The 13,479-nt window shown below is 40.2% G+C and overlaps 1 protein-coding gene across 1 annotated transcript; it reads left to right on the plus strand.

Moving 5' to 3' along the window:
* Window positions 1-603: 603 nt before the first annotated feature.
* parapinopsinb (parapinopsin b) lies at window positions 604-7,855 on the plus strand. The gene is made up of 4 exons (XM_079844523.1): window positions 604-1,075; window positions 3,163-3,491; window positions 6,419-6,652; window positions 7,157-7,855. The coding sequence occupies exons 1-4, from the start codon at window positions 739-741 to the stop codon at window positions 7,274-7,276; spliced, it is 1,020 nt and encodes a 339-aa protein (XP_079700649.1). The 5' UTR covers window positions 604-738; the 3' UTR covers window positions 7,277-7,855.
* Window positions 7,856-13,479: the final 5,624 nt, after the last annotated feature.

A 13,479-nucleotide genomic window follows, 5' to 3' on the forward strand; every position in this document is an offset into this window, starting at 1 on the left:
TGTATATACTGTATATACATTTATATAATAAATATTTTATATATAAATATAATACATTTTTATATTTATATATAAAAGCATATATACATGCTTGTGTGTGTTTTTATATATAAATAATAATTATACACAGTACACACACATATATTATGTAAACACAAACTTTTATTTTGGATGAGATTAATCGCGATTAATCTTTTGACAGCCCTAATTCAAAGTAAGCAAAATTCTCAAAAACAAAACACTAAGTTACTTTACTGTTCTAAATATTTATCTAATCCTTGATAATTAGCAATGAGATCAAAAAGTTCATACAGTGCACTTGCAAAGTAATATTTTTCCCCAGAAAAAACAATAGTTCATTAGTTCTGCCACTATCAGTCGACTAGTCATGGATCACAAAGCTTCAGTTGAACTGTTCAACTGTGCACGTGGTGACGGCATGAGAAAACGTTCCCAAGGTTTTAAGTAATTCAAGTCATTTTCCAACTGCAATCAAGGGAAGAGCTGGATCAGGGATCACACCCAGGAGGATTTATTGGGTCTTAAGTCTGGATCTTTGGGACTTTTCTTCTTACAGCACCTAATCTGAATAAGAACTTTTGTGTGTGTGTGTGTGTGTGTCACACTTGAAGGTGCAGACGTGTGATGCAAAGGTGCATGTCTGATGTACTTGAATGAACCAGCAGAGAAGAATATAGCTTGAAACTGACTGCAAAACTACTTTTTGGATTTGGGGAGATGGACTCTTTCCCAGAATTCCTGAATGACTCGTCTATCCACCACCATGGCTCCGGTGCAAAGGTGCCCCTGCCGTGGGCAGGATTCCTCACGCTGTCCCTCCTCATGGCCGTGTTCTCCATCACAGCTGTCGTGTTGAACGCTACAGTGATATTCGTCACCCTCCGGCACAAACAGCTGCGGCAGCCACTGAATTATGCCCTGGTCAACCTCGCCGTGGCTGACATGGGCATCACACTAACAGGAAGTGTGCCATATGTGGTGACCAATGCTGTGGGCTACTACATCATGGGACGGGGCGGTTGTGTATTGGAGGGATTTTGCGTTGCATTATTTGGTAAGTCTGTTTAGAGTTCATTCCATCACTAAATAATAATTTTAGACTGTATTATGTAAATTGCAATTGTGATGGGCTTCCAGACACTAAAAAAGCAACATTTAAAAGTAAAAAAATCAAATTCAATTACATCCTGATTTAGTCTCAAATTTAACAGCTAAACGCAAATACTGTTATTCTGTAAAATATTTTATAATTAGTGTAGCTAAAACAAGGATCCCTATTATTATATTTTTGCGCATTTGAATTTTGTGAATTTGATCATATTAGCATTTTTGCCTCTGTTTATTTGCATGAAACTGTTAAAGTCTCTGAAAATTAAAATGTTCATACTGCCATTATGTTACACTTTACCTATGGTATCAGGCACAGATCATACTTTACATAACGTTACAGTCGCCTACTGTAGCTGAGGTAATGTAATAATACTATATAGTTTGAAAACCGGGGTAGCCTACTGAATGATTTCCGCATAATAGTCATCACCAGGCATATGTTCAAAAACATAGAAATGTCATGATACTTTTTGTACTCTGTTAGCTACCGCTAATGTTTTGTTTGTTGTCTTTACCTGCTCGTCGAAGAGCTCCGTTGCTGACATTCACATGAGACATTTATAGGGTTTTATTTAATGTGCCTAGGTGAATATCCACTTCATCAGGCACTCTTTTGTTTCCTGTGTCTTTTAGGGTGTAAACCGCAACAAACTAGTGTGTGTGAACTGCCCGAATGAATCACACTGAATCACGAATCGATTCAACGTTTTGAAACCTGCTTGACTGACACAAAAGAACCGATTCAAATAAGTGATTCATTCCCGAATTGAACGGTTCTTGTTTTTTGACTGAGGACAGTGCTTCGAAATAGTGAATTTGTAACGTGAATTGGTGTTCATTTTATAAAACAAGGACACAAAACCTTAAAAACGTATCCTCACTGAAAGTGATAGCCTAACTTACAGTAGCCTAGCTTAGATTTACAGACAGAGCTCGTTTAATCAGAATGAGTCACGTAGCCTAAGGATAGGCTACGCGAGTCTTCCTGAACTATTCATTAAGAGATCCGGTTCATAAATGTCATTATTCGTGACGCTGACTACACTGAATGCACTGTATTTTTTCATTCACTAAAAGAGAACAGCCTCAAAAGAATCACTTGTTTGTGAATCGGACATAGCATTAGACTACTGTGTTTTTGATTCACTAAAATATCCGGCTTATAAATCACTTGTTTGTGAATCGGACTGGTAGGCGACTGATTGCACTTTCTGTTTTTGATTCACTAGAACCGGCTCAAAAGAGAAATTTGTTTGAGACTGTGGTTTTTCAGAAAATATTAAGACATCTGCCTACTTGTTTTACTATCAAATATGGCTTTTCAAGGTTTAGTGTCCAACTGAGAAATCTTACTGTGCCATATTGTAAACATCATAAGAGATCAGTGTTGGGTAACCTAGCCTGCTAAAGAAAAAAAAAAGTAATTAATTACCGTAGCTACTAATCACATCTTGAACAGTGTAATTATTAGTCTTAAGTTGAACTTTAAAAATGGCATAGGTCTGAGCTTCCCTAAGTTCAAAAGGCAGGATATTCCAGCCCTGTCACCCATAGATCTTAAGCGGGTTTGAGGGACAACCAGCAAGTTTGAGTTGAACAATACAAGGAAAACCATGAAACTGCACTTTTAATTCTTTCAAATGAACAATATACAATTGCACACATTATTCTTGAACTGACCAAAGTGTGCAAAGGGAGAAGGTTACATTAAAAACATACATTTTAACAAAACATTTTTGATGTTAAATCCACTATTTTTTATAGGATAGTTGTATAGTCTATACAGTAGGCCTATTTAATGCAATCACAACAGAAGTAACTAATCCAATTAGCTACAGAAAAATTAAGAGTAATCCCTTACTATACTTTTTCAAGGGAAAGTAATTAAATTAGCCTACAGTAATTCGATTACTTAGTAATTAATTACACCCAACACTGAGCATGATCAGCCGACAGCCACAGATGTTAACCTTTAAAATGTGAATTTTATCTTGAGTGTAATTTCTTCCGTTTCCTCTGTTGACTGCACAGGTATAACAGCGCTGTGCACAGTGGCCCTGATTGCTGTGGAACGGCTGTTTGTAGTGTGCAAGCCTCTAGGTACAATCACATTCCAGAGCAAGCACGCCGCCGGAGGGTTGGCGCTATCCTGGCTCTGGTCTCTGATCTGGAACACTCCTCCTCTCTTTGGCTGGGGAAGCTACCAGCTGGAGGGAGTGGGCACATCCTGCGGACCCGACTGGCAGAGTCGAGATTTCAAAAACATGTCTTACATCATCTGTTACTTCTCACTCTGTTTCGCTGTGCCATTTGTCATCATTGTGGTGTCATATTCATGGCTGCTCTACACGCTAAGACAAGTAAAACTTTGTCCTGTTTTACGTTTTTGCTTTTTTTATATCTTCAGATGAGCTGGTGAAATTTAATTTGTTATTTGCAGTGGTGGATAGTAACGAAGCAGGCTATATTCCCTTCGTTACAGTATTTTAAGTACAATTTATCAAATAGGCCTGTATTCTACACTGATCAGGCATAACATTATGACCGTCATTATGAAGTCAATAACACTGATTATCTCTTCATCACGGCACCTGTTAGTGGGTGGGATATATTAGGCAGCAAGTGAACAAGTTGATGTGTCAGAAGCAGGAAAAACAGGCAAGCGTAATTTGAGCGAGTTTGACAAGGGCCAAATTGTGATGGCTAGATGCTAAACTGCAGCTCTTGTGGGGTGTTCCCAGTCTGCAGTGGTCATTATCTATCAAAAGTGCTCCAAGGAAGGAACAGTGGTGAACTGGCGACAGGGTCATGGGCGGCCAAGGCTCATTGATGCACGTGTGGAGCGAAGGCTGGCCCGTGTGGTCCGATCAAACAGACGAGCTACTGGAGCTCAAATTGCTCAAGAAGTTAATGCTGGTTCTGATAGAAAGGTGTCAGAATACACAGTGCATCACAGTTTGTTGTGTATGAGGCTACATAGCCGCAGACCAGTCAGGGTGCCCATGCTGACCCCTGGCCACCGCCGAAAGCGCCAACAGTTGGCACATGAGCATCAGAACTGGAGCACAGAGCAATGGAAGAAGGTGGCCTGGTCTGATGAATCACATTTGTGGATGGCCAGGTGCATGTGCGTCACTTACCTGGGGAACACATGGCACCAGGATGCACTATGGGAAGAAGGCAAGCCGGCAGAGGCAGTTTTGATGCTTTGGGCAATGTTCTGCTGGGAAACCTTGGGTCCTGCCATCCATTTGGATGTTACTTTATCACGTACCACCTAAGCATTGTTGCAGACCATGTACACCCTTTCATGGAAACAGTATTCCCTGGTGGCTGTGGTCTTTTTCAGCAGATAATGAGCCCTGCCACAAAGCAAAAATGAGGAGCACAACGAGTTTGAGGTGTTAACTTGGCCTCCAAATTCCCCAGATCTCAATCCAATCGAGCATCTGTGGGATGTGCTGAACAAAAGAGTCCGATCCATGGAGGCCCCACCTCACAACTTACAGGACTTAAAGGATCTGCTGCTAACATATTGATGCCAGATGCCACAGCACACCTTCAGGGGTCTAGTGGAGTCCATGCCTCGACGGGCAGCAAAAGGAGGACTAACACAATATTAGGATATTGTCAATGTTATGCCTGATTGGTGTATTTTATCATGGGAAACATTTATTTTTACTTCACTACAATCTATAACGTGATAATTTTTACTCCACTACTTTACATAAAAACATAACGTTTGTCTAACGGGTAAGCTTACCCGAAAAAAAATTACATCATAATTAAGCCGTAATTTATATATTGTAAATGATAATTTAATCTCTTAAAATGTTCTTGTGTCTGTTGTATACCATTAAGAAGGCTCTTATGCCGAAACGTGCAGGTATTAAAAAAAAAAAAAAAAAAAACGTTTTAAAAGTCCAGCCTTTTCCACGTGTTGCTGGATTCCCATATAAAGTAAAACTTATAAAAACAGACATAAAAAGTAAAAATTATGACATACTAATGACATAACGACTAATTAAATAATGACTTATTTTACCTCATGTGACATGTGTATTTGTCACCACATATTGTATTTTTACTGTATTTACACAAATATGGTTTTCATCAAGGATATCATTTTTTACTTGTTTGCACACTTGAATTATCAATAACTTAAATAGATATTTTAGTATTTTGATATTGCAGGCTATAAGTTTTGGTAAAAATATTAAATGTTTGCTTATTTGCAGATCAATACATATTAAATGTCTGCACTAATCTTTCTTATTGACTAGTGCTGGCTAGAATAAATAATAAACGTTTCATCCATCAGTTCTTTTTCATTGTAGTACTTAAAGTCCCCATGAAATCAAAATGGACAATTCTTGTTTTTATGGAATATTGCAGTATTTATTATACATGATTTGTTTGTGCACATTTTATTTCATGTGCCCTCCCTTTCACAGCTCATCTCTTCTCTTCCTGTCCCAAATGGCACCCTAAACACTCGCGGTCTTCCACTTTCGTGACGCAGTGCCACTTTTACTGCCAGGTAAAGTCCTCTGCGTAGCTCAGCTGAAGTGCGCTTCGAGGGCACATAACGGCCACAAAGGGGGACGCTCGCGAGCACCCTTCTGAATCCTAAAATCATGAATGGGACACCCACGGCCTCGTGGACTTAAGGGATGTGCACGCGGCAGCCATTGTAAGTCTACAAGACCGAAAGTGCATAAAAGTGTGCCATTTGGGATCTAATCGTGCGCGAGACCGTAGAGTGTCCCATTTGTCCCATTTTTGCATCCCCTTTGTGGTCGATATGCTCCCTCGATGCACACTTTTGCACTGAAGCGGGCTCTGCACATAGCTCTGCTGCGGACTTCTTTCCCGACAGTCAAAGCTGTGTTACGTCACGAAAGTGCGGACTCGTAGGAAGACCGCGAGGGTTTAGGGTGCTATTTAGGACAGGGTCTCAGATGCTGTTTACTGGCACAAGGGTGGGGCAACCTGTCACTCACATGACATCACAGCAATAGCAAACCACAACCATCCAATCAATTCCCTGTGAACAAAATCAAGTCCCGCCCTACTTTTTTTTTCCAAGATGCTTTTTCAGATAGACATCAAAGAAGGGGGAAAAAGAAAATTACAACTTTGTTTTCATGCTGACTTTAAGTACATTAAAAACCAAGTCTTTTTGTATGGATTAATATTTTATTAGGGCATCTGTACTTTTATTCATGTACCTAATTTGTGTACTTCGTCCACCACTGGTTGTTTGAAAGAATATTTTCTTTGACAGGTAGCTAAGGTAGGTGGATGTGCGGCTGCGAGGGCAGAGGCTAAGGTGGCGCGGATGGTGGTGATGATGGTGTTGGCGTTCCTCGTGAGTTGGCTACCATATGCTACCCTGGCACTAATAGTCATCTTCAACCCTGATGTCCAGTTGCCTGTGCTGGTGAAGGTGATACCCATATACATGGCCAAGAGCAGCACAGTTTACAACCCTATGATCTACATATACATGAACAAACAGGTGAGTGAAACATGCAGATTAATCATGTTCATCAGTATGCTTTGCCTAGTTTAACACAGTAAAGACATTCATGGAGGTAGGTTTCTTTTGGTCTCCCATAAGAATGAACCAATTTTGAATGGCCTGAAACGAATCGTCAGGAATTCTAGTCTTCCTGCATAAGAGTAACAAATGTAAATAATGCCAGCCTATGGTCTTCATTGGCTGTCTGTGAACAATGTCTACTTTGACCCGCCCCCAAACACTGAGGCATGGAAGAGTTTGGTTTGTGTTGTCGACAGCAAGGCCGTAACCATATCTTGAACATTGGGGGGGAACAAAGTTTTCTTTTTTTGAGGGACAATTACATATTTAAAGGATTAAATTTAAGGGAATAAGGAAGAAATAACAGTAAAAAAAAAAGTTATATATCTAATTATAGGCCTAGTTGTGAATAATCCATTTAAACTCTTTACAAATAATACTTTATTTAATGTGTTTAAAAATGATAACGTTCTTTTCTAGTTCCAGAGGTATGCAATTCCACTTCTGATGTGTGGAAAGGATCCCTGGCCTTCAGAGGACGATACATCTGAGGCTCTGACCGTCGTGTCACCAATGAACAACAAAATCACGCCAGAGTGACTTACCATTCACTACAGTCTGTTAGTGCTTGATCAAGGTGCTTCTCTGCTTAAAGTGAGAGGATGTAATGAATGCGGTTTGCTTTCCTGTATGACCTTTTTAAGGCCAATAGCTTTTCTGTGATGCATTACTTGCTAATGCTATTCAGAACTAGCTAGGGATGTTCTCATTCTAGACAGCATTTGATTGGACAAAAATGTGTATACACTCCTAAGTAAACTTTGTCAAGTTGTATACTAGCTTATAGATGACTTCAAAGCAAAAAGTATGTTCTTTTACACTTTTTAAACAGAGAATCCTGAAAAGAAATGTATCCTGCACAAATGTAAGCAGCACAATTGTTTTCAACATTGATAATCGGAAATGTTTCTTGAGCAGCAAATCAGCGTTTTAGAATGATTTCTGAAGGATCATGTGACACTGACTGGAGTAATGATGCTGAAAATTCAGCTTTAATCACAGGAATAAATTACATATTTAAATATATTACAATAGACAACAGTTATTTAAAATTGTAATAATATTTCATAATATTACTGTTTTTACTCTATTTTTGATCAAATAAATGCCGCCTTGGTGAGCCGAATAGTCTTCCTTTTAAAACATAAAAAAATGTCACCGAACCCTTGTCTGGCTATCACCAGACCAAGCTCAATTTAAGATTGAACATTGGTCTGGGGAGTCTGCTCTGTATTTTCTGCTGCGCAAGAGGCGTGATCAACGAGCATAGTTCAAATGACTGTACGCAATTGGATAGTCCTTCCATCACTTCTCTATCCGTCATTGTGTTAAACCCGCCAATAGCGCGTGGATAAGGTGGATAAACCGTTGTGATTGGTCCCCACAAAATTGTAACTGAAGCATAATAGAAATATGTACAGGTTTCCAGCAGGGCGAAATCAAATCGGCAGCAGATCGGGCTGGGTTTACCCAGTCTAGGGTAAAAGTGTTCTCGAGTATAAATATAAAGCTATAATTCACGTAGGTGATTGTAGTGTTTAAATTAGGGCTGTCAAAATATAAAAAAAAATAACGCAGATTAATCCATTCTGTATTGAACTTTGACCCTGAGCTGCTCGCCACCATTCGACTGTGAAATGAGGGAGGGAGACGAGAATCCTCTGCCTGTATCATTGATAGGAACATGTAAAAAAACGGCCTGATGGAAGTGTTGACAAAAAAAAAAAGTGTTGGTGCCCTGCGCAAAGCGTGTGGTGGGAGCGGCGGCGCTGTCCAGGAGTTAACGTTAATCCGGAGGTACGACCTAGCACGTCCCATGATACCAACTCTAGCAGTCAACGTCATCTTCAAACCACATTGGAGGAACCACAGAAACGCAAACTTAGCAAATCTTTATGTTACCGACTGAGCAATTCCCTTGCTAAATGGATCGCAATGTCCTGCAGACCAGTTTCCTTGTATGTACAGTGAAAAAAATCTTCTTCCTGAAGCACTTTTGAATTTATTTCCTCAGCATATCAGGTCATATTGTTGATTGTTATGGCCAATATTCAAACAGTGAAAATTATAAAAGAGTTTTTTTTTTAATTAGATTAATTAATCAATCGAGTGACAGCCCTAGTTTAAATATTTGTAAGACTGATGAATCTTTACCACACTCCGAGAGCCCCCTAGTAGTCAGGAGCATTTCTGTTGTATTGTGGCCTTTTCGTTGTCTGGCTATCACCTGACCAATTTCAATTTAAGATTGACCATTAGTCTGGGGAGTCTGCTCTGTATTTTCAACTGCACAAGAGGCGTGATCGACGAGCATAATTCAAATGACTCTGTACGCAATTGGATAGTCCTTCAACCAATCAGACCACAAGAGGCGTGATCAACGGGCATCGATCCATCGCTTATCCGTCATCGTGTTAAACTCACCAATAGCGTGCCAGGTGGATAAGCCAGTCTGCGATTGGCTCCCGGAAGAGTGTGACAGAAGCAGTAGAAATTATGCTGCGTTCCAGGCAGGTTTTTGAGCCCGTAAATTACAACTTCAAACCACGACTCACGACTTTGTAGTGTTCCAGGCAAAGTCACGCCAAACTGCCTGAGCGCAAGGAATTGTGTGGTCCTTAGATGTAAACAAAGCATGGCGGACCGTACGGGGTGTATGCTCATTTACAATCATTTCTATCACCAAAGGTGCTTACTCCTTGCTTATTTAAGGGAAACGGAGGAGAAAAACAGCGCAGACGGCAAGAAAAGCTGTTATACCTTTTATTTTACGTTATTTGTATATTTGTTTCATAAACACTGCGTCCGTAGGGGGCTGCCATTGTTGCTTCGCGGGCAATGTGACGTCAAAACTCGTAACTGGGAGTACATCGATCTAGTACGAGTTCACGAGTGGGAAGTCACGGGTTTGGCTGCCGTTCCAGTCCACTTTCACGGGTAGAAGGTTGGAAAAACACGGGTTACGGGTTGCCTGGAACGCGGCATTAATGTACAGAGTTTCAGGGCGAAATCAAATCGCCGGCAGATCAGGCTGGGTTTACCCAGTCTAACCGAACGTAAGTGTAACTACAAATATGAAAGTGCACTATGATTCTAAAACCCTTAAATCAGTCAAAAACGCTTCATCATCTGATAGTCATCTAAATCCCAAAGCCCCAGATGAATTTAGCAAAATAATCAGATTAAATCTTTCTTATTACTTTCCAATTAAAGCAGCCTTAACCCATAGATCTACTGAGGGACACGTTTATAAGCACTGAAGTCTTCCCATAGCTGTACAGAAGTGTTACATTATGAACTGCAGTTCCATGCTCTTGTACATAAATAAGTGACACAGTTGTTTGTTTATTCATTAAGTTTATTCTGTATTAATCATTAGAAAATAAAATTTCAATATCGATTAAAATCAAGTCCAGGCCAAAATAAATAGGAAAATTACAAAAAATGCATCAATACAAAACCTAGAGGGATATTAGAAGTCATCTGCTACGAAGAGAAACCCTTTTTTCTTTTTCTTCATGGAATAAAAACCATAACAGAGCAAAGATAAAGACTTTCAAATGGAGAACATCACCACGCATCTTTCCGTTACATATGTACATATGTTACACTAGAATCTTTTAAGTTTCCTTACAGCATTAATAATAGAATAGCAACAACTCTAGATGAAAATGTGATAATCAACAGATGTGGCTCTGAAAACTTGTATAATACTTTTTTCCATTTTTTTTGTTAACACATCAGCGTCAACAACACAGAGGAGTGCACTTCCCCCCCGCCCACTCTCTTCTTCTTCTGTTTGTCCCAGCATTGAAAGGTGAAATGTAAATGACATATAGATTTCACTAAACCGTACGCACAGTCACAGAAAAAGTACAAAATTCGCCCACCTTGATACACAAAATATGAATAGAAAACAGGGAAAACAAATTGCACGTTACAGTAATTTGTGCAAAGACGAACAGCAATGTGCTAATAGTAAAATCCCATTGGTATATTAAGAAACCAAATTTTTTCTTTCTATGCAGGAGTCCCTGACACGAGGTAAAAGTTAAATCTGTAGTTTTTTTCAAAAGCTTTTTCTTTGTTTATTAAAAATAATGCATATTTTATTGTCCTTACCAGTAATTGCTACGAATAGTACAATGTGCCAAGAATGTGCATTGGTCCGTTGACAAGATACAGTATAATCGACATGAAGACCAGAACACAACGTTTCATATTTTTTCCCCCCGCACGGATCATTTCAGCCCTTTCAGATGTGCACACGCAGTTTCATGACAGTATTCGGTTGACTGAAAAGCACAGTACTCTTTCAAAACACAACAGATCAATAACACTCAAGAACAAGAATTTCCAACAAACCCCACGTTTCCCTTTATTTAAGCTGTAGTGAAGCTTTACACTTCAAGGCAGTGGCCTTTTTTTTTTTTTGCCCATAGTGCTCAGCATTAATTTGCCTGTTGGAAGTGACAAAATGTCAATTGAATTGATGTAATCCCATGTTGAGGCCTAAATACATAGATGTACAACACCTTAAAGGCATAAAACACTCACAAAAAGGACGCTTCAAATGCTGATATGTTTCCCCTGCTCTAAAAGAGGTATTTCCAGAAGCCAGAGCTGAAGTGAAAGGTGAAAAAAAAAGCAAAACAAAAAACAAAAGTTGGGGAAAGGGGGTCAGTATTGCTTAACCAGTTTCTTGCCCTGCTTAAAGGGATAGTGCACCCACAAATGAAAATTCTGTCATTAGATACTCACTCTTATATCATGCTTTTTTCAACCCAAATGCATTTTATTCCCGGGATAGTACTTTTGACATTTTTGGAGCTCGGCAGACATGTTCACTATGATTACATTTACATTGCATTAATGCATTTGGCAGACACTTTTATCCAAATCGACGAGTGCGCTTTCAGACCTGTAGATGGTTTGCTTTGTTCCAAAACAGGGATTAAAATGGTTACACTACTACAATTTGTTCTTGGTTTGGTTCGATTTCACAAGGCAACATATGGACCAAACTGTCCTCTCATGCACCTGTATCCTGTTCCAGGATTTCACTCAAAGCGGTCATCCGTCAGGATTGGATAAACAACAGCGCCGCAGGATTATTGTGTTGTATTACCAAAGTCCCTTTGAGGCAAGTCATTTCACTTGGCGGCCATCTTTAAAACGTCTCTTGGGCAGCTTTTTCAGTCATGCAAGTGCAGCTCATGTCTCTTTGAATGGGGAAAAGCTGCTCACTAAGCTTACGATTAAATTTCATATTTGAAATCACCAATGAAATCTGACAACAACTGTTTCATCAATTTTGCTTCTAAAACACTCAAATCGCTGGACCAGCCAATGTACATGTGCAGTCATAAGCCAATGCACACTGATGCTGCGTCCCAATCATAGGCTGTTAAAAAAGATGGACGACACACCTTCACTCTCTTCCATTGAAGTAAGTGAAGCTGCCAGTATCCAAATAGGGCGCTGACATCTTGGAGCCGGAGTCCGCGGAGTAGTGAGCGCAAAGTGGAGCCGTGATATCAAGGTCCCGTCCACACTCCCGCCTAATCAATCACACGCCCCTGAACTTTTCGTGAAATAAACAGTTATGGAAATGTAGAAATTAAAGTTAAAGCTCAAATCTCCAATCGTTTTTATAGCATCAAATAACTAACTAAAACCAAACTTATTTAAAGAACGAACACCTGAACTTACATCCGCGTGGTAAAAACTGCCTAAAATGACAGAAACATCTTTGGAAAAAAAATATTTTAAGTGTAATTTGATTGTTTAGTTTGTCTATGTCCCATTACTTTACATGGAGAGGGCGGGGTTTATGAGCTGTACTATGAGCTATACGTGACGTCACCCATAGGATTCTGAAGAGCAGTTTTGAAGCGTAAAGTAGGGACGAGCTGGTTGTTCCCATCTTGGCAGTGTCACTCCCGGATAACAGAAAATGGGCAAAGAAGCGGGACGTGGGTGGAGCTGAGGTGATGACTAACAGACAGCAGACAAACGACAATCCACCTGTCATTCTGTCACGATTCACCAGTGAGAATGCCCCTGATTACCACCTGAGGGCACTCCATCCCATCAGGGTCATTCCATCTCCACTGCTCCACCCCCTGGCAACAGATGCGGGTCCAGCAGGACATTATGACAGACCTGCATGGCATCCCGTATGTTTCGCTCCACTTCCGCGAAGATCTCCTTGCTGGCTCCCCTGAGCAGAATGGTGCAGGCTTTGGGGTCTTTACACTCGGACACGAAGGTGAAAAACTCATCGCCGATCTTCTTCACTTCAAACAGGCCAGCTCCCGTACCCACATCCTCTTCACGGAGCTCGTCCATTCTGCTGGCCCCACATGCTCTTGCAATGCGGTTGTTGTATGTCTTTCTGACAGCCGGGATGGAGTGCCCTCAGGTGGTAATCAGGGACACTCTCACTGGTGAATCGTGACACATTCAAAGTGGCCACGCCCTTAATTATGCAGGACTTTAAGGCTTTATATAATGTAAACGAATGAGTTATAAATAAAATTCACCCCCCTCACAGTTGTCATGAAGGGCAAAATTAGCCGTATAGACCAAAACCACAATTTTTACCAGACTGTAAACATGTTTTATTTCTGCTGTAAAGTTGGGCATTTTAACATGGAGCTCAATGAGATTCTGCTCCCTTCTGGAGCCTGTCCCTAGTGGGCAGTCGATGAATTACAGTTTAATTTATTTCCGTATTGGCT

The sequence above is a fragment of the Gobio gobio genome (genome assembly GCF_949357685.1).
Source record: "Gobio gobio genome assembly, chromosome: 19".
Taxonomy (NCBI): Eukaryota; Metazoa; Chordata; class Actinopteri; order Cypriniformes; family Gobionidae; genus Gobio; species Gobio gobio.